This window comes from Mobula hypostoma, chromosome 3 (genome assembly GCF_963921235.1).
Source record: "Mobula hypostoma chromosome 3, sMobHyp1.1, whole genome shotgun sequence".
In the NCBI taxonomy this organism is placed as follows: Eukaryota; Metazoa; Chordata; class Chondrichthyes; order Myliobatiformes; family Myliobatidae; genus Mobula; species Mobula hypostoma.
The window spans coordinates 139273033-139292468 of NC_086099.1; the positions used below are offsets into that span (position 1 = coordinate 139273033).

Genomic DNA, 19436 nt, shown 5'->3' on the forward strand with positions numbered 1-19436 from the left:
TTTGCACAATTATTAACTCCTCCATGCTCACACTGTGTGGCTCAAATTCCTGGTCTAATTGTGTTCATCACTATTGGCACCTTGCCCTCAGCTCTTCCTTTGAAATGTGACATCAGTGATTTCCCATTCACTGAAACTGCCCCATGCTTGTCAGCGAATCAATATAAAGTAACGGGATTGGCGGGGAACCCAAATGTGCAGAATACCATATAGAGTTTCGCCATCTTCCTGTTTGAAACATCAGCAACAACATCTTCATCGTCATCCCCTTCCTTCAGGTTTGGCTTCACACCAAGGACCTACAAGAGAAAAAAAGGAAAACTGTTCTTAACATAGTATTTCTAAAATTAGGATCCCCATGCCCACTCTCTGCACAATAACCATCCCAGGGTAGTTATAATCAGACAAGTGTAGACTCTTAAATAGTGTTTACAAATCATCAAAAAGCGGCATAAGAATAAAACAACATTTGGCTAACAATAATGAACATCAAGCCTGTTTGGGATAGAAAAACAAAAAAAACATTTGTAATTTAAAGTCAGAACTGGTTTTATGACGTTGAATTTCACTTAATGTTAAGTTTTATTACTTAGTAATCTTTATTCTGACAGGGTATTTGACACGTAATTTATAAGTCTTTTTTCAGAACTGACAGATACATATCTGTGTGCGTGTGTGTGTGTGTGTAGATAGACATCTGAGTGACTCATTGGTAGAATGAATCAGTCAAATGCCTATACCGCACATGAAGTGTTAGAACCGTTATGATGTACGATTCTGAGTCGACGTTTCAGGCTGAGACCCTTCGTCGGGACTAACTGAAGGGTCTCGGCCTGAAACGTCGACTGCACCTCTTCCTAGAGATGCTGCCTGGCCTGCTGCGTTCACCAGCAACTTTTATGTGTGTTGCTTGAATTTCCAGCATCTGCAGAATCCCCGTTGTTTGATGTACGATTCTTGCTGGAATCTAACCGAGATACTGACTCAGGACACCGGCTGTCCTTAGGCCCACAAGAAACGTCCTCAAATGAGGTGCAGGTGGTAGTTACATGGAGTCCTGTGTGTTGAGGGTTTATGAGGTGGAGAGGGTACATTTTCTCTGGTAAAGCCAGACAGAATACTCCAACTTCTTCTTGCTTTAAAAGTTAAACAAATTCCAAAGATACTTTTGCTCTGTTTTCAGAATTGGACAGTGGCTTTCTAGGAAGTGCAGCCAAAAACTGTTCAGTGTGAGCAGAGTTAGTGCATTGCAAGTTCCACCGGGTCATCCATTCAAAGTGCATTAAGTTTTTCAGTCAGCAATGGGGGCATTAGAGACGCCCAAGTTAGGGCAATCAACTCATCAGATTTAACTCAGTTATACATTTATTTCCATCATTTTGTTTCTTTTACCACCTTTTAGCGCAGCTTGATTTGATATAATTCTTCAACAGTTCATAGCTTCAGACTTTTATCTTTTACTATAGATATTCAGCAGCCAGGGGTTTCTCCAAAACTTACATTTGTCAGGCTAGGCACTGTGGCCAAACATTTTAATTTCATTTCCCATTCCTGTCAGTCCATGGCCTCCTCTTGAGCCAAAATGAGACCATCCCCAGGGTGGAGGATCAACACCTTATATTCCATCTTGACAGCCCCCACCCTGATGGCATGAATCTTGATTTCTTCTTCCCTCTTCCTCCATTCCCACTCAGACCTTTCACTTCTTCTCACCTGCCTATCACTACCCCCTGGGTCCCCTCCTCCTTCTCTTTCTCCTATGGTCCACTCACTTCTCCTATCAGGTTCCTTCTTCTCTAGCCTTGACCTTTCCCATCCACTTGGCTTCACCTATCACCTTCCAACAAGCCTCTACGTGCCCCCCCCCACCCCCAATTTTTATTCTGGCATTTTTCCCCCTTCCTTCTCCATCCAGGTGAAGGCTCGGCTCAAGACCTTGACTGTTCATTCATTTCCATGCTGCCTGACCTGCTAAGTTCCTCCAGCATTGTGTGTGTGTTGCTTTGGATTTCCAGCATCTGCAGACTTTCTCGTGTTTACGATTTGTTAGGCAAGTCCTTGCCAGTATTTCCAGTTCTCTTCAGAAAATACTGGTTTGATGGTATTTACTGTAATTGCGGTAACTGTTTTCTTCTCACCTCTGTGGGTGTGATTTCAAACTACATTGCATAATTTAATTCAAAATATTATCTGGGAAGAGGGTCACACACACACACACACGCACACAAAGAGAATGCAGATACTGGATCTTGGAATGAAAAATGAGCTGCTGGGAGATCTCAATGTGTCAGGTAGCATCTGTGGATAGAAATGGACAGTTGACATTTCGTCATCTTCAAAGAGACTCAATAATGTAGTCTTCACAGTCAAAGGTCATACTCTGTCAACACGTGTATCCTGAGCTGGTCAACACAAGGAGCCATTCTAATGGAACAACAGGGAATGTAAAATGCTCACATTAGGTATGTTATGAGATTGACGTTAGTAAATGCTTGGATGCTGGATGTTGCGGTCTGCTTGCTCGGGAAATCGAAGAAAAGCCCAGGGAAATAGTTGAAGAGGAATAACAAATCCATCTTCTTTTAGTCAGCATTTCTCTTCAACCATGCCAACTGACGCACATTAAGCACTTGCAGCGGACATGTAAAATAGTTACCTCATTTGCCTTTATAATATCAGCAGGCTTAAAAACACAGATGCCTTAACCAAGTGTCTCCCACCTTACTATCCATTAGAACTACAGCTTGTGTTGACAGACTAGTTCAGTGCATTCCGTGTGCAGGTAGTGATGTAGAATCACATCACGATCTGATTGTTCTGCTGCTGAGGATTAGTGAAGCATTAACTTTCTGTTTTCACATCCCAGGCTTGCAACAAGAGACTATTAGAAGCCATTCCCATGATGAAGAAAATGACATAAGGACTCATCGTTTCCACGGATGCTGCCCGACCTGCCGAGTTCCTCCAGCGTGTTGTGAGTGTTGCTTTGATCCCAGCATCTGCAGATTATTTTGTGTTGACATAAGGGTGAATTTCTTTGGGGGGGTGGGGGTCCCTTTCTGAGCTTCAGTAAATTGATAATGCATGTACAGAAATGTCACATTTTATATTTCTGACACAGAATTGTCACCTTTTGTATGGAGGCCAATGCCTCCATCCTCCCGTCAGAAACCTGCCCCTGCACTTCACTGATGGACATTCACTGTCCGTGGCCTGCCAGGCCTTTATTCCAAGCTCAGCTTTTCAACACAGCAGCTGACACTTGCAGGGATCAAAGAGTTGTTTCTGAGTAAGTTAAACTTCCAATCAATATTCCCTGAGTCATAGAATTATAAAATCATTAAATATCACAGCAGAGAAACAACAGACCCATGTCGTACTGTTAATCTGCCTAGTCCTATTGAGCTGCACCTGGACCATAGCCCTGTATACCACTCCTATTCATGTACTTATCCAAACTTCTCTTAAATGTTGAAATTGAATCTACATCCACCACTTCTGCTGACAGCTTGTTCCACATTCTCACCGCCTTCTAAGTGAAGAAGCTTTCTCTTATGTTCTCTTACACAATTCACTTTTCACCGTTAACCTTTTGAGTGAGTTTGTTGAATGCCTATGAGATGGCTTTTTAGGGCAGTTTGTCGTTGAGCCTACTGGGGGATCAGCTATACTGGATTGGGTGTTACGTAATGAACTGGAGGTGATTAAGCAGCTTAAGGTAAAATAATCCTTAGGAGGCAGTAATCACAATATGATTGAGTTCAACTTGAAATTTGATAGGGAGAAAGTAAAGTTTGACGTAGCAGTATTTCATTGGAGTAAAGGAAATTACACTGGTATGAGAGAGGAGTTGGTCAAAGTAAATTGAAGGAGCTGCTGGCAGGGTGACAGTAGAACAGCAATGGTGTGAGTTTCTGGGGAAAAATGAGGAAGGTGCAGGATAGATACATTCCAAAGACAAAGAAATTATCAAATGGCAAAATAGTACAACCGTGGCTAAGAAGGGAAATCAAAGCTAATATAAAAGCAAAAGAGAGGGCATACAACAAAGCAAAAAATAGTGGTAAGGCAGAGGATTGAGAAGCTTTTACAAACCTACAAAGAGCAACTAAAAGAATCATTAGGAAGGAAAAGATGAAATATGAAGCCAAACTAGCAAACAATATCAAAGTGGATGGTAAAAACTTTTAAGTATATAAACATAAAAGAGAGATGAGAGTGGATATAGGACCACTCGAAAATAAGGCTGGAGAAATAATAATGGGGGACAAGGAGATGGCAGATGAACTAAATGAGTATTTTGCATCAGTCTTCACTGTGGAAGATATTAGCAGTATGCCAGATGTTGAAGAGTGTGAAGGAAAGGAAGTGAGTGCAGTTACTAGTACAAGGGAGAAGGTGCACAACAAGCTGAAAGACCTAAGGGTACATAAGTCACCAGCACCAAACTGCAACCTAGGGTTCTGAAAGAGGTAGTGGTAGAGATTGTGGCGGCATTAGTAATGATCTTTTAAAAATTTAAAAATCATTGGATTCTGGCATGGTGCCAGAGGAATGGAAAACTGCAAATGACACTCCACTCTTTAAGAAATGAGGAAGGCAGTTAGAAAGATAATTATAGACCAATTAGCCTGACCTCAGTAGTTGGGAAGATCTTGGAGTCAATTGTTAAGGATGAGGTTATGGAGTACTTGGTGACACGGGACAAGGTAGGACAAAGTCAGCATGGTTTCCTTAAGAGGAAATCTTGCCTGACAAACCTGTTGCAGATTACAAGTAGATTACAAGATAAAGGAGATGCAGTGGATGTTGAATATTTGGATTTTCAGAAGGCCTTTGACAAGGCACCATACATGAGGTTGCTTACCAAATTAACAGCCCATGGTATTACAGGAAAGTTAATGGCATGGTTAGAGCATTGGCTGATTAGTTAGAGGCAGCAAGTGGGAATAAAAGGATCCTTTTCTGGGTGCCTGCCAGTGACTAGTGGTGTTCTGCAGGGATCAGTGTTGGGACCATTTCTTCATGATGATTTAGATGATGGAATAGATGGTGTTGTTGTCAAAGCATGCTTGTATTTACTCAATCAATACCCCTCATAATTTTGTATACCTTCATTAAACCTTCTCATTCTCCTACACTCTGGGAAATGAAGTCATAACACATTCAATCTTACCCTGTAACTCAGGCAACCTCTTTGTACATGTTCTTTGTACTCCTTCAATCTTATTGACATCTTTCCTGTAGGTAGATGACCAGAACTACACACAATACTCAAAATTAGGCCTCACCAACACTTATACAACTTTAACATGAACCTCCCAACTCCTATTCTCAATACTTGAAGGCCAATGTACTCGTTATAACCCTATCTACTTGTGACACTACTTTCAAGGGATTATAGATCTCTTTTCCCTAATTCCTCTATTCTACCATTCTGCTCAGTGCCCTACTACTCACCGTGCAAGTCTTAAATATGCAAAATGCTGGTGGATCTCAGCAGGTCAGACAGCATCCATGAAAATGTATAAACAATTGGCGTTTCGGACCGAGACCCTTCATCAGGACTGGAAAGAAGAGGGTAAAAGCCAGAATAACAATGTGGGTGGATGGGCAGAAGGAAAAGCTAGAAGCTGATAGGTGAAACCAGACTGGTGTGCGAAGGGAAATGAATTAAGAAGCTGGGAGATAATAAGTGGAGAAGTTAAAGGGCTGGAGAAGAAGGAATCAGATAGGAGAGGAGAGTGGCTCATGGGAAAAGGGGAAGGATGAGGGGCACCAGGCCAAGGTGGTAGACAGGTGAGGAGAAGCGGTAAGAGCCCAGAGTGGGGAAACGAAGAGGGAAGGAGAGGGGAAAAATTGCTGGAGGTTGGAGAAATCAATGTCCATACCATCAGGTTGGAGGCTACCTGGAGGTGTTGCTCCTCTAACCTAAAGAGAAACTTACTCACTCTATAGGTTATGAATGTTTGGAGTAGATACCCAGATGTCCAATAATTGAGTGTGCATTGAAAACTGGATGAACTATTTTGCTACCAGATTTTTATGGTTCCATTGAGCAGTGGAATGGGATTGGTCAACTGAATGGCCTGCTCCTGCTTCAAATTCTTTTATGTGTCTATAAGATTAAAAAAACTGTGTTGGCGCATGGCCAAGTGGTAAAGGCGTCGGTCTAGTGGTACAAGCTTGCCCAGGCCTGCGCCCTGGAAACCTTCCAAGGCGTAAATCCATGTTCTCACGAGACTGATGGATGCCTATATAAGATTAAAACCTATTATTGTTTAAATCTCCACTGCATTCATGATAACCCACAAGTACTTAGCAGAGGAAAAGGGATGAATAGATTTCCAATCTGACATGATAATTGCTCTTAAGAATATTCTTTTATTACTCCCTCCAAAACTGCTGATAAAACCTTCAATGTAATTTTCCTCCTCAGGCCTTGAAATCAGATTCACTGTAGAGCCTCAAAGCTGTGGAACTGTTTTCTCCTTTGTACTTACTAAAATATTTTAAACTCCACCTTAAGGATCAGAAAGTGTTGAATTCATATTATAGGGATATACTTTACAACTATTTCTGCTTTTATTTCCTGCATGACCAGCGATGCTTTACAAATTTAAAAACATTTGAGAATCCTCTTCCTCCAGCAATTTGGCCTTTGAAGTTGTTTCACACAGACAAAACTTATGTTTGGGTACAATGTTAGAGAACACAACAAAACATCAATATGTGACATGGATCTATTCCAGCTAACCAACAACATACTGCACAGAGAAATACTGTATAGAGATCAAGGGATTGCTAAGCCCAGCTGAAAATAAACTCATTTTCAGCTAATGTGGGCTGACATTACTTGACTAAACATTTTAATGGAGCATTAATGAACATATTTAAGCACATTCACTAATATGCACACCCACATACATGTGGACACATCTACAGAGACTGCTAGAAAGGCTGTGCCATCTTTTAAGATGAAAGGTTGTTGATCCAAACAGGAAGCACAAGAGGACAATGTGTACGTTGACTCCTCTGTGCGAAACCTGTGGATGTAAAGGATTTCGAATGACTGCCCTACTTGTCTAATAATTCCCAGAGGTGTTAACAGGGAAATCTATGTAAAGTAGGTGTAACCTAGGATTCTACATGCTCAAATGTTTAAGGGGAACCTGACGGGGCACCTCTTCACTCAGAGGGTGGTGAGAGTGTGGAAAGAACTGCTAGTGGAAGTGATGGACGTAGGTTTGATTGCAATATTTCAGAGAAAGTTTGGTAAGTATACAGATGGGAGGCGTATGGAGGGCTATGGTCCAGGTGTGGTCGATGGGAATAGGCAGAATGACAATTTGGCATGAACTAGATGTGTTTAAGGGCTTGATTCTCTGCTGTTGGACACACCGGCTTAATCTCACTTTACTTCAGTTTAAAATTAAAATTTGATAAAGAGCAGCATGTGATAAATGCTGTTAGCCAGACATTATGTAATTTCACTCTAGATGAGGAAGTTGAGGAAGATTATCTATAGATAATGGTGAGAAATAGAGCACTCAGCAAAACTAATGGCAATAAGCTGAGTAATCATTTATGTTGTGGTGTGCATGGCTCAGCATGCCTTCTCACAAGTAAGTCATAACTATACACCTACACCTACCCATTAATTCATGATTCAAGCTAGAAGGAAAGATTGTACTATTGCAAGGGGGAAAACAGTCCACTGCCCACTGACAGGGACACATCACAAAACCCAAGGTCCTTCTGCTACACAGGGTTTTCCATTTTGGATCAACAATTTCAACGAGCTCACTTCTCGAGACAGACAAGAGTAGAATTTGCAGTTAGTGTGTTTATCAGTGATGAAGCATAAGAGGTATCCACATAAGATCCTAATGAGGCTTGCCGGGATAGATAATAAGATGTTTTCACAGGTGGGATTCTCTCAAGCAAGTGTCACAGCTACAAAATAAATGGGCCAGTCATTTAAAACTGAGGTGCTCAGGTTGTGGGGGATAAATTCATAGAGCACTTCAACAAGCAGTCAGCAGATCATTTGCAGCCTCTGAAACACATAACTTACCTCTCTGGCCGCCCTCTGATAATACTTCCTCAAACAGATGCTGGGCAGGGAAGTCAGGGAGAAGGTGGAGAGTAGTGAAATGAGTAGTACAAAGCAAAGATCTACACAAAGCAAGATCAGCACATTCACTGACTGAATGTACTGTATAGGGTTATTCTAGGTTTGTCCCTTTTGGTCTAGAGTTCTGTACTTCTCACCTGCAACACCACAAAAAGCCATATGGCCCATTAGATCCACACCAGCTTCCAACATAATCTCAACAAATACATTCCCCTCTCCTCTTTTTCACTGTACCCTGTAACTTACTCACCCGCTGTTACCTTTAATCTTTAACATGTAAGAATGTCATGTAATATTGGATCAAGGAGCCTCTTCTTCCAAGACTGTCTCCCGTATGATTCCTGCTTGTTTGGCTGAATAAAGACTTCTATATCCACCAATTCAGCGTCTCTCTAATGACACTGGTCACTACAGTTACACCTGCATCTACACCACAGTCTGACGAACACTCACACCCTCTCCACAAACACCTCACCTGACAAAATAGTTGTATCATAAATATGATTCTGTATTTGCAGATAGCTGCTGAAGTTGTTGTAATGGCTTTTCACCAGCTGAATCATTATTCCTACTTTTGCTTAGATATTTAGAGACTAAGAATGCTCAACGCAGTAGCAGAAGTGAACAAGTCACCTCCTGGTACTCCACCCTGACAACACAATATCTCATGAGTAATATACCTGAAATGAACAAGCATGAGATTGTCCACCTCCACATCTTTTCATAATAATCCTGAAGTCCAATGTGAATTAAGTACTCTTGGGAATTAGCAAGGTGAAATTAAGGCAGCTGTTTAGCATTTATCCACATGAGTTGCCATTTAAAACAGTAATACCCAATGTCACAATTACATATCATGTGCTTTTGTTAACAAGTCACTGCAAGGATTAATTTCAATGTATTCTTGAAGCATGGTTTAACCATTTTGGGGAAAATGAACATAACATGCATAGGCATAACCCTTTTTTGTTTTATATTAAGGCATAGTGAATCATGACTTAGAGCTTGATTCGTGCAAATATTTAATAACGTAAAATCATAGTGAGTTATTCATGATATTCAAATCCACTCCTTTATAACTGGCTGTTGATTATGAATTCCTCATGGAATGACCTCCAAATCGGAAATACAGCCTCCTCCTCTGATGTGTCAGATGTTCAGCAACCAACTGGGTATTGAATAATTCAGGTCAGGACAAGCTAAGGCTACATAGTCTGTGGTGATCACTACCAGTTTCAGTATATCCACTTCAATGACTTCTGCAACTATCAATAAAATGAGGGGAAGAATCACCCATAGCCTCTTTTCATGATCAATAACGAGTGACCTGTTGATGAATGCGCTATCAGCCAGGACTTTTGACCAAGTAACGGGTTATACAGACAAACTAAAAATAAATACTAATGATAAATGGGTAGTTAATGAGATTATAGGGGGGTGTAGTTGGTACGTGTGGAACTTCACTCCAGGAAAAATGGCCACAGAAGTAATTTCACAGCAGTTAACCTTTGCAAGGAGGCTACAAGGGGAAATATCCATTAATTTCCAGGTGAAACTCTTTTAGAAATCCCCGCCTCTATGAATAATGATGGGATCGTCAATGAAAAATCATATTAGGATACTTAGTACCTTAGATTTTCTGATCCTATATTATGACAAGAGAATTTGTGGCTTGGATGACAGCTAGGCCGTGATGGAATAGCTGAAATTATGGCATTATTATACTTGCTCGACAAAACTAAAGGTAATGGGACTGGGAGGAGTGGTTGAAGTCATTTTGGTAGACAAATAGAATGTTTCCATTACACAAAACAACTAATGTACATTAGAGATGTTATTGATCAATACTCATTTAGAAATGCACAACTTCAGACTCTATTACAAAGTAATGAAGTAGTCTCTATGGGTGAGGTGAGAGTGAAACCCATGACACTGAGCCAGCATGACATCGTGGTGCTCTGAAGCAAATATTGTTCTGGCCCAGTTCTAATATGCATGGGGCTTTTCTATTAGTGAACCAATATAACAAACTGGTGTGGCATCAAAAGCAAATAGTGCTGCTTCTGACCTGAATGTAACTTGAGGGAGAGAAGACTACTCATGAAACAACTATCCTAAATTCTTAAATTGCATTAGCCTAAAGCAGTGAGATCCAAATCTCTGAAATGAAGTATATTTCAACTGTCTTTGAAAGACTGTGTGGCCTTTTTTCCCTCAAGTTAATGACCACAAAGCCTACCAAGTCTTGATTTTCAACATATCATTAAAGTGTTACTGTGACAATGTATCGTCTGAGTAATCTAATCACAAGCCTCATCTTTTAATCTCTTCTGACTCTGGATTACTGCCCCTATTGGAAATCCATCTTTCAATAAATGCCCACCTGTTTTACACACAAAGCTTCCAAATGGTTCCACACTGGTAAATATTTCACTGCTTGTGTTATCATAATTCTTCTCACCTCTTGTTTGTACTGACACCTCCTTCATAAAGCTCTATATAAACTTACTATGTAAATATATGTCATTAGCATAAAGGTGCACTAATTTTACCCTCAAAGATAAACTGACAATGTTTTTGAATTTTTGAAAAAGTGACAGAAAATAGCAGTTAATATAATTTATAGCTGAAGGGAAAATCTTCCATAAGAAACACTTCTGTTTACTTTCCTGCTTGGGAAAAAAAAGTACTTTAGGGTGGGATTTGTTTTCATGCCCTGAAGAAACGATTTCAAACACTAGGCACAACGTGTCCAAAGAACACAGTGAGAGTGCAGAATGAATTAAAGGATGTGGCTTTCTGAACTGACAAACAGACATGTTTTATTAGTCGGGGCAGAGACTGGTTTAACGTTGGGTATATTCTGAATGGAAGGTGTTGACCAGCCAAGAATGTCTCACTGAAACATCATAACCAAGGCTGAAGCTGTAAACTGCAGCTAGCACATAAAGTTTGAAGGGGAAAGCTGTTTAGACTTCTTTAATTTATATTTCTTTTTGCCACAAAATAAATTCTTGAATTCATTTGAAGTGAGTCACACTTGCAGTTTGATTTTCAATAAAGGCCTTCGCAAAAGACATTATGATTTTTGTCTTCAAAGCAAAAATTATATTGGTACTACTTCATTATTTACAGAGAGGACCAAACTTGTACATGGCATTGCCCCAGGTGTTCAGGCTGCAGTGTGCTGTGTGCTTTGTGAAGGACCTCTACAGTCAGCCTACATGACACCATCCCATGACGGTTGGCTGGTAAGATCCAATGGTTTCACGGTTAACATTGTCAAGGCTAGAGATGTTGATTAATTACTTGAATTTAAATTCCCGCAATGCCATTGAGGGAATTGAACTTGTGACTCTAGACTCTGGATGCCCTCACCTAGTGCCTGGATAGGACAGGATTGGGGAGTTGTGAACCAAACACGAGCCAATAAGACGAGCTCACTGGGAAACAACATCGGCATGGATGAGTTTGGCTGCAGATCCTGCTTCCATGTTTATAAGACTCTACAACCTGTTCTGTTGCCTTCTCGGAGACAAATCAACTAAGTTTACCATTTTAAGCCAGTAAATCTATTTCTTCATAAAATCTTACTTTTAAAACAACAGAGGAATGAAATTTTGGAAGTAAAACTACTAGGCAGACATTGTGCATCAATTGTATATGTATTCTTTCACCATTGTGAAAGAGCACAGATTTTATGGCATGCATTCTGATCTGAAACTCATTTTAAAATGCAGAAAATGATGCTGAGATATATCTGAGGATGTGCTGGGACATCAGTGATGTAACCTGGGGTCATCACATGTTTCGGGTCTTTCAACATAAGACACTCACGCCCAAGCGACCCAGCTGATCAGACCCTGGCTTGTGTCCCAAAAGCATCGGTCCATGGGTCACACTTCTTGATCCATAGCCACCTCGAGGCTCACTCAGCAGCCTCTGTGATGGTTCTGATGGCTCTTTTCTTTGCAGCCCCCCTTTACGCCAAGGAGAGAGTGGGTTCTGCAAAACGAGCAGCCAGCAAAACCTCTACAGCCCACTTCTACAGGCTCACATTGTGCCCTCCACCCCTGTAAATCTAAACTGGGAAATCATAATGACTTTAGTAAAATAAACTAAAATCAGTAAAATCAAGTTGGCTCTCAACGTCAGTAAGTCAAAAGAGCTGACTGTGGACTTCAGGAAGGGTAAGACGAAGGAACACATACCAATCTTTATAGAGGGAACAGAAGTGGAGAGAGTGAGCAGTTTCAAGTTCCTGGGTGTCAAGGTCACTGAGGATCTAATCTGGTCCCAACAAATCGATGCAGTTATAAGGAAGGCAAGATAGTGGCTATATTTTATAAGGAGTTTGAAGAGATTTGGCATGTCAACAAATACACTCAAAAACTTGTATAGTTGTACTGTGGAGAGCATTCTGACAGGCTGCATCACTGTCTGGTACTGGGGCGGGGGGCGGCTGGCGGGGGGCTGCGTGGGGTGACTACTGCACAAGACCGAAAGAACCTGCAGGAGACTAAATCTAGTCATCTCCATCTTGGGTACTAGCCTACAAAGTACCCAGGACATCTTCAGGGAGTGGTGTCTCAGAAAGGCAGCCTCCATTATTAAGGACCTCCAGCACCCAGGACATGCCCTTTTCTCACTGTTACCATCAGGTAGGAGGTACAGAAGCCTGAAGGCACACACTCAGTGATTCAGGAACAGCTTCTTCCGATTCCTAAACGGGCATTGAATCCTTGGACACCACCTCACTTTTTAAAAAATATACAGTATTTCTGTTTTTGCACATTTAAAAAAAAATCTATTCAATGTACGTACAGTCGACGTTTTGGGCTGAGACCCTTCGTCAGGACTAACGTTAGTGTTAGTCCTGATGAAGGGTCTCGGCCTGAAACGTCGACTGTACCTCTTCCTAGAGATGCTGCCTGGCCTGCTGCGTTCACCAGCAACTTCTATGTGTGTTGCTTGAAATTCCAGCATCTGCAGTTTTCCTCGTGTTTGCGTATTCAATATTGATTTACTTGTTTATTTATTATTATTTTTTTCTCTCTGCTAGATTATGTGTTGCATTGAACTGCTGCTGCTGAGTTAACAAATTTCACGTCACATGCCGGTGATAATAACCCTGTTTCAGATTCTGAAAATCTATACAAAGAAATACAGAAGAGCAATTCAAGAGCTGAACTGCTGCACTGATAACTTCATTTTGTATGTGTTGGGCAATGTTTCCTCCTATCAGTCTAGGAACATAGAATTGCAAGGCTTAGTGGAGATCTTGAAATCAAATTTTACCAGGCAGCACATTATTAAATCACACCAAGTTAATTTTGCTCTCACATACCCAGATGCAGCTAATCACCATTCTACAAATCTCAGAAGGAATTTTAGATTAAACTATGTTTCCTCCTCCAAAGTAGCACTGATCCCAGCAAAATAATCTGATGCTGAGTTCATTAGTTCCTTTGAAACAGAAACTAATAATTTTGATCTGGACTCAAGTCAACGACTACTTTTTAATTGCGACAATGGTTTAGACTATTTGGCAGCAATAATTCCTTTCAGGTGAAGTTGAGCATCGTGCTCCGTGTGGGCAAAATAATAGAAAACCAAACAGTGGGATGCAGGAGAGAAAAACTATTCAGAAACATCATTAGATTATTCTTAATAGGCAAGTCACATTTATGAAAAATTGCGATCCTGAAACACTATCCCGTTTCTCTCTCTTAGGATGCTGCCTGCCCTGCTGAGCATTTCTAGAATATTCAGTAGATTCCACTTTATAGGGCCAGGTTCCAATGGTCTACTATCCAGGGTCATAGCAGAGAAAGCTGGTCAAGGCTTACCTTAGAAACTTGGATTCTCTCTGCCAGTTCGATGTCTAAAAAATTCCCTGCCGAATTAGAGTCTACTAGGCTCTCACAGAATGTTAATGTCTCCTCCAATAGAATAGGGATGGTAAAACCATTTCAGGACTCGACAAAACAGGAAGGAGACGACACCATTACAGTTCTCCCCTCAATGGATGACGTTGGAGGTCTCCCGACAACTCAGGGCAGTTGACTTGGAAGTAGCTGGCCTTGTGAATCTCTCGCTCTGCTGGGGGAAACCCAGGCCCTTCCAAATTGTGTGGGTTCTTCCAGAGATGACTACGGGGATGTGCACTGGTTATTGGATTAAGGAACTGGGGTAGGCATTGACTAGTTCTGAGATCTGGTCCTCCAGATGAACTCCCCAAGTCTGTCCCTTCTGCTTTCAGAAATATGGCTGTCAATTCTTATGCCCACGTCCATAAGTTCATCCAAATCCACCAATTTGTTCCTGGTCGCAAGAATGTCTTTAAGAAGACATTTAATCCCTATCTATACAGAGCAATCAAAGCCTCATTGTTCCACCTGCTCTCTGCTACTAGAGTACAGAAAACAATAGAATAGTGGGCCATAGATCAGGCTCCCTGACACAGCTGGAGGAGTCTGCTGGCAGCCAGATGAAAGAGTACCCTTCTGATCATCCTTAGAAATAAATTTATACCAGAACACATGGGAGCAATTTTCTCCTATAAAACCATTGTCTGTGTAAGGGGCCCGCCCAAGAGGAGGGAAATTATATGGGCCACCTTCCACCTGTCTGAGGGGAACTTCACAAATTGGAATTCAAAAACTAGGGAGCATTGACTGAAGAACCCGCAGTAAGACCTGGAGCCGGCAGGTTAACTGACTCTCTACGGTAGTTCTGGGAACACGTAGCAGGACATAGATGAATGCTCATAACCAGAGTCTATCCCTGAGGAATGTGAATCTCACCTATCAGTCTCAGAGTTCCTCTGCAATGATGCTAGCATCTCCTGGGGAGGCTGCTTATGCTGTCCAACTGCCTGCCCTTTGCATGCCAGTGCCATGATATTTTAATCAGTTTCCACTGCATCCATGATTGGATGATTCCTGCTGTAACAATCTTCAGACGAGCAGACCCAGATGTGGAGTAAACGCAGGACTCGATAGTAGAAATTAGTGATGAAGATTTATTTGGAGAATACAGGGCATAACTAAACTAAGAGCTCTCTTACTTGGGACGAGTACACAGAACAGTAGTTCACACAGAACTCAAATCTGGGACTCAGTGATGAGTGCTGGTTCAGGATAACCTTAATTAGAACATAAAACACAAGAAACCCATGCGGATCGAAATCAAACACTAATCACTTAAAAAGAAGCAGCATAGGGAAACCATATTCACATAACGAGGGCCATGAACAACACAGTGACAGCTTATGTCATTAAACAACTAGGTCGGCTGGTGGTGCAGTGAGATCAGCGCCAGGCTCAAGAACGGAGGTTCCCGAGTTCGATCCGGTGACAGACCGCTCCCGAGCACGCTCTCCATCCGTGCTGGGTTGATGTCGAGCTCGCAACTCGACCTCATAAAAAAAAACTACCACCTCCAGTTTAAGTTCCTACGCAGAATATTGTGGAGGATCAAATACCAATACCACTACCAATTAAACAACTGAAATAGATGACATTCAGATGTGTTGAGAACTGCTGCTACCCAACACCCTTTCTGGTCTGAAGGGATATCATATTTTCCACTCTATCATCTTTTCTCCCTGAAGATCTTGCACAGTTGTGGATGTCATCATTAGCAAAAGCAACCCTCCAGATGTGTTGTACTAAATTTTGTAAAACATTGAATGAATGTCTGAACAGTTCAAAATGACAATTTAACTCTTTGTAAGCTTGCAGCATGTAGAAGGTCCATACATGGTAAACACTGTTGGTCTGTTACTATCTAATAATTGTTCATAGCCACTGAGTTATTTCTTAGTCTCAGGCACCATTAACACAATGATGTCTGTTAATGACTAAATGTTTGTTGGTCACTCTGAGAGGTAGGTTGATGGATTCTTTCTCAGTGTCCGGCAAATTGGCTTGATGGATTTGTTTTGGATTCAAGCTTATTGCTTATATGCAATAAGAATGTTCTTTTGTAATTAAAGGAATGTTAAGTCCAAAATATTGGCGGACTGATGGGTAAGAAGCAACCATTAAAGTGTCTAAATGATTTATAAGGGAACACTCTGTTAATGTACACATGAGTTGTTTGAATGAAAGAAATCAGGCTGAGGAATTGGCATGAGAACAAAAGATTGGAGTTTGTTGCTGTGTATCCCTCTACGCTTGTGGAACGCATATTTATTGGGATACCTTCCCTAGGTTCACTGAACTTCAACCAAGGACCACAAAATGCAATCAGTGTCTGGGACCCAGGGGTGTATCACAAGCAAGTTGGAGTTTGGAATTCCCCTGACAACAGGGACAATTTAGTGGTGTCTAAGAATCGTGAGCCCTGAAACCCTCGTGATAAATCCTTGTGACTTACTACTTAGTGTTTTGTATGGTTTATTTGTGCTTTAATAAATCAGGCTTACTGTAAGTTACTTTATTGTGCTTGTACACTAATTACCACATCTCCTGGACACTCGAGTAACTTGGGTCTGATCAACCTAGCCGCAGCACGTCACCCTGATGTCTAATGTTCGTCACAAATGCAAAATTCCTAACAAATAAACTCTGGGCTCCTTTCCAGATCTAGTTCTTTCTTTTTGAAGGAGCACATGGAATTTACATAAAAATTATTTGCTTATCACTTCAATGAAGGCATTGAATGGATTTTAATTTTGATTAAAGCTGAAGTCAAATTTCAAATGAACTCACTAACAAGTTGATCACGATTTCATGACAAACTATAATTTGCAAGAAAGATATTGCAAACTTTAAAAAAATATATTGCAAGAACTTAAGAGACTAATTTTAGCACCCCTGCAGTTATGCAAATATGCAGGTTGCTAGCCTAGTTACTTTGACAGAATATCCTGATGTAATCAATAGAATATGCAGTACCAATGCTGCACATAGAAACAGTGATAAGTTTAAGATAGAAATGCACTCATATTGAATGCAGACTTCATTTATACATAGGTCCAGGCTGTCTCAATGTCCATTAAGACGCAGAACATTTTTCAAATGCCAGTTCTCTATTATGGTAACATTATCATAAATACAAATCTTTTGGGATGAAACTGTTTGGGGTACTTACAGAAAATGGACAATAAAGAACTTGCAGCTAGTACGTGCTTATAAGTATTACCACTATCCCATTTTCACTAACATAACATTACTAATATGTTATCACTAGAAATATGTAAATATATCCACTTCTGTTTCCTGCAACAGCACCATGGTACTGCAGTTACTGTCATTCTCATTTTCATATCTTGAATAATAAGTCAATTTAAAACCATCGTTCACAACTGTCACACACACTCTAATTTTCTGTTTAATTTTCTTAATCTCTCATGGATAAGTATTTACATTTTAAACTATTACATTGTAACTCCTATTATCCTCTGTTAAACAAAGAATTTCAGCTTAACTCCTCCTCACAAGTTTATCTGGGTGTGCAGAACTACCGGCTGTATTTGGGAATGTGCTCACACCTTTGTACATTCTTAAAATGACTGAAAGCTGAATCCTGAAAGTAAACCTTGCCTGCCTGGACCACCACAGGACCAGATATGAAGCCTGTACTCAATGAACAATACTCTGTGGAAAACAGAGTTGAAACAGGATACCTATGGTCTGCTTCATCATTTCTGGAGAATTCAACTGGGCCAACTTCAAGAATATATTACCAAAATACTACCACCAGGGGCCTAAACATCCTTGATCATTGCTACACAACCATCAAAAATGCCTCCAACCCACAATATGGTAAATCAGATCACCAGGCTCTGCTACTTTTTTCTGTCTACAAACAGTAAAGTTATACAGTATTATTCTGAGGAAACAGAGGAGAGCTATTTGACTACGTTGAGTCAGTAAACTGGTTCATGTTCAACAGGCAGCCTGGGTGAGTATGTCACCACTGTCATGCACTTTATCAGCAAGAGCTTTAAGGACTATTTACAAGCTAGGACAACCCAAGTGTTCCTAAACCAGAAACTATGGATGAACTAGAAGTTCCGCTCTCTACTAAAGTCCAGATCTGCAGCATTCAAATGAGGTGTCACAGACCTGCACAAGAAATCAAGATACAACATCAGGGATGTCAAGGGACAACACTAGTCCAAAATCAAGTCCAGAACAGCTGTTAGTTATGGCAGTGTTTTGTGTTGTATTAAATTTTGTAAAATGTTGTATGAATGTCTAGAGGGTAAAATGACAATTAAACTCTTTCAGAACCCTTAACACATCGGTCTGTATGCCTGTTGTTGAGTAATGCTTGTAGAGCATTGTACAAGGTAAACAACGTAGGTTTGTTATTATCTAATGATTGTTGGCCATTTTTCTCGGCGGTTTGATCGGGACAGGACTGTGCAAGCGCGTGTAAGTTGGTCCATGAGGCAGTGGGAGTATTTAAAAGAGAGCAGTTTGTGGAAGTCGGCCATTTTTCTTGGCGGTTGATCGGGACAGGACTGTGCAAGCGCGTGTAAGTCGGTCCGTGAGGCAGCAGGAGTATTTAGAAGAGAGCAGTTTGACGGACCGGGCGACGTTGTAGCAGGTGACGGAGTAGAGGGAGACAGAGTAGAAAGGCTTTGTTTCAAGAGGCTCCGGCGAGCAGAGGCTGAGGACGAGCTTCACTCCAAGTGAGGTAAGGCTGGGTAAGTTCCTTTAAAAGGAGAATGGTCTGCAGCAGTATTTTATTTGAAGCAAGGACGGCGGTGAGTCTGTAGCGTACTGGGTAGGTCATGACAGCTGAGATTGGCCCCATGGTTTGTTCATCCTGCAGCACGTGGGAAATCAGGGATACTTCCAGTGTCCCTGACGACTGTGTGTGCAGGAAATGTGTCCAGCTGCAGCTTCTGACAGACCACATTGAGCAGCTGGAGCTGCGAATGGATTCATACTGGAGCATCCGTGGTGCTGAGAAAGTCGTGAATAGCACGTTCAGTGAGTTGGCCACACCGCAGGTAAAGGCTACAGAGGCAGAAAGGGAATGGGTGGTCACTAAACAGCGTAGCAGTAGGCAGGTAATGCAGGAGTCCCCTGAGGTCATCTCCCTCCTAAACAGATATACTGTTTTGGATACTGTTGGGGGGAGATGTCTCATCAGGGGAAGGCAGCAGCAGCCGAGTTCATGGCACCATGGGTGGCTCTGCGGCACAGGAGGGAAGGAAAAGGAGTGGGAGATCTATAGTGATAGGGGATTCGATTGTAAGGGGAATAGACAGGCGTTTCTGCGGCCGCAAACGAGACTCCGGGACGGTATGTTGCCTCCCTGGTGCAAGGGTCAAGGA

The 19436-nt window shown here is 41.4% G+C and overlaps 1 protein-coding gene across 1 annotated transcript in view; it reads right to left on the reverse strand.

The window, feature by feature from the left end:
- Nucleotides 1-19436, reverse strand: part of scin (scinderin) — a 205283-nt gene that overhangs the window by 60717 nt on the left and 125130 nt on the right. The window contains exon 5 of the mRNA XM_063043782.1: nucleotides 207-299. Within this exon, the coding sequence (XP_062899852.1) occupies nucleotides 207-299 (93 nt within the window). The remainder of the gene's footprint in view (nucleotides 1-206; nucleotides 300-19436) is intronic.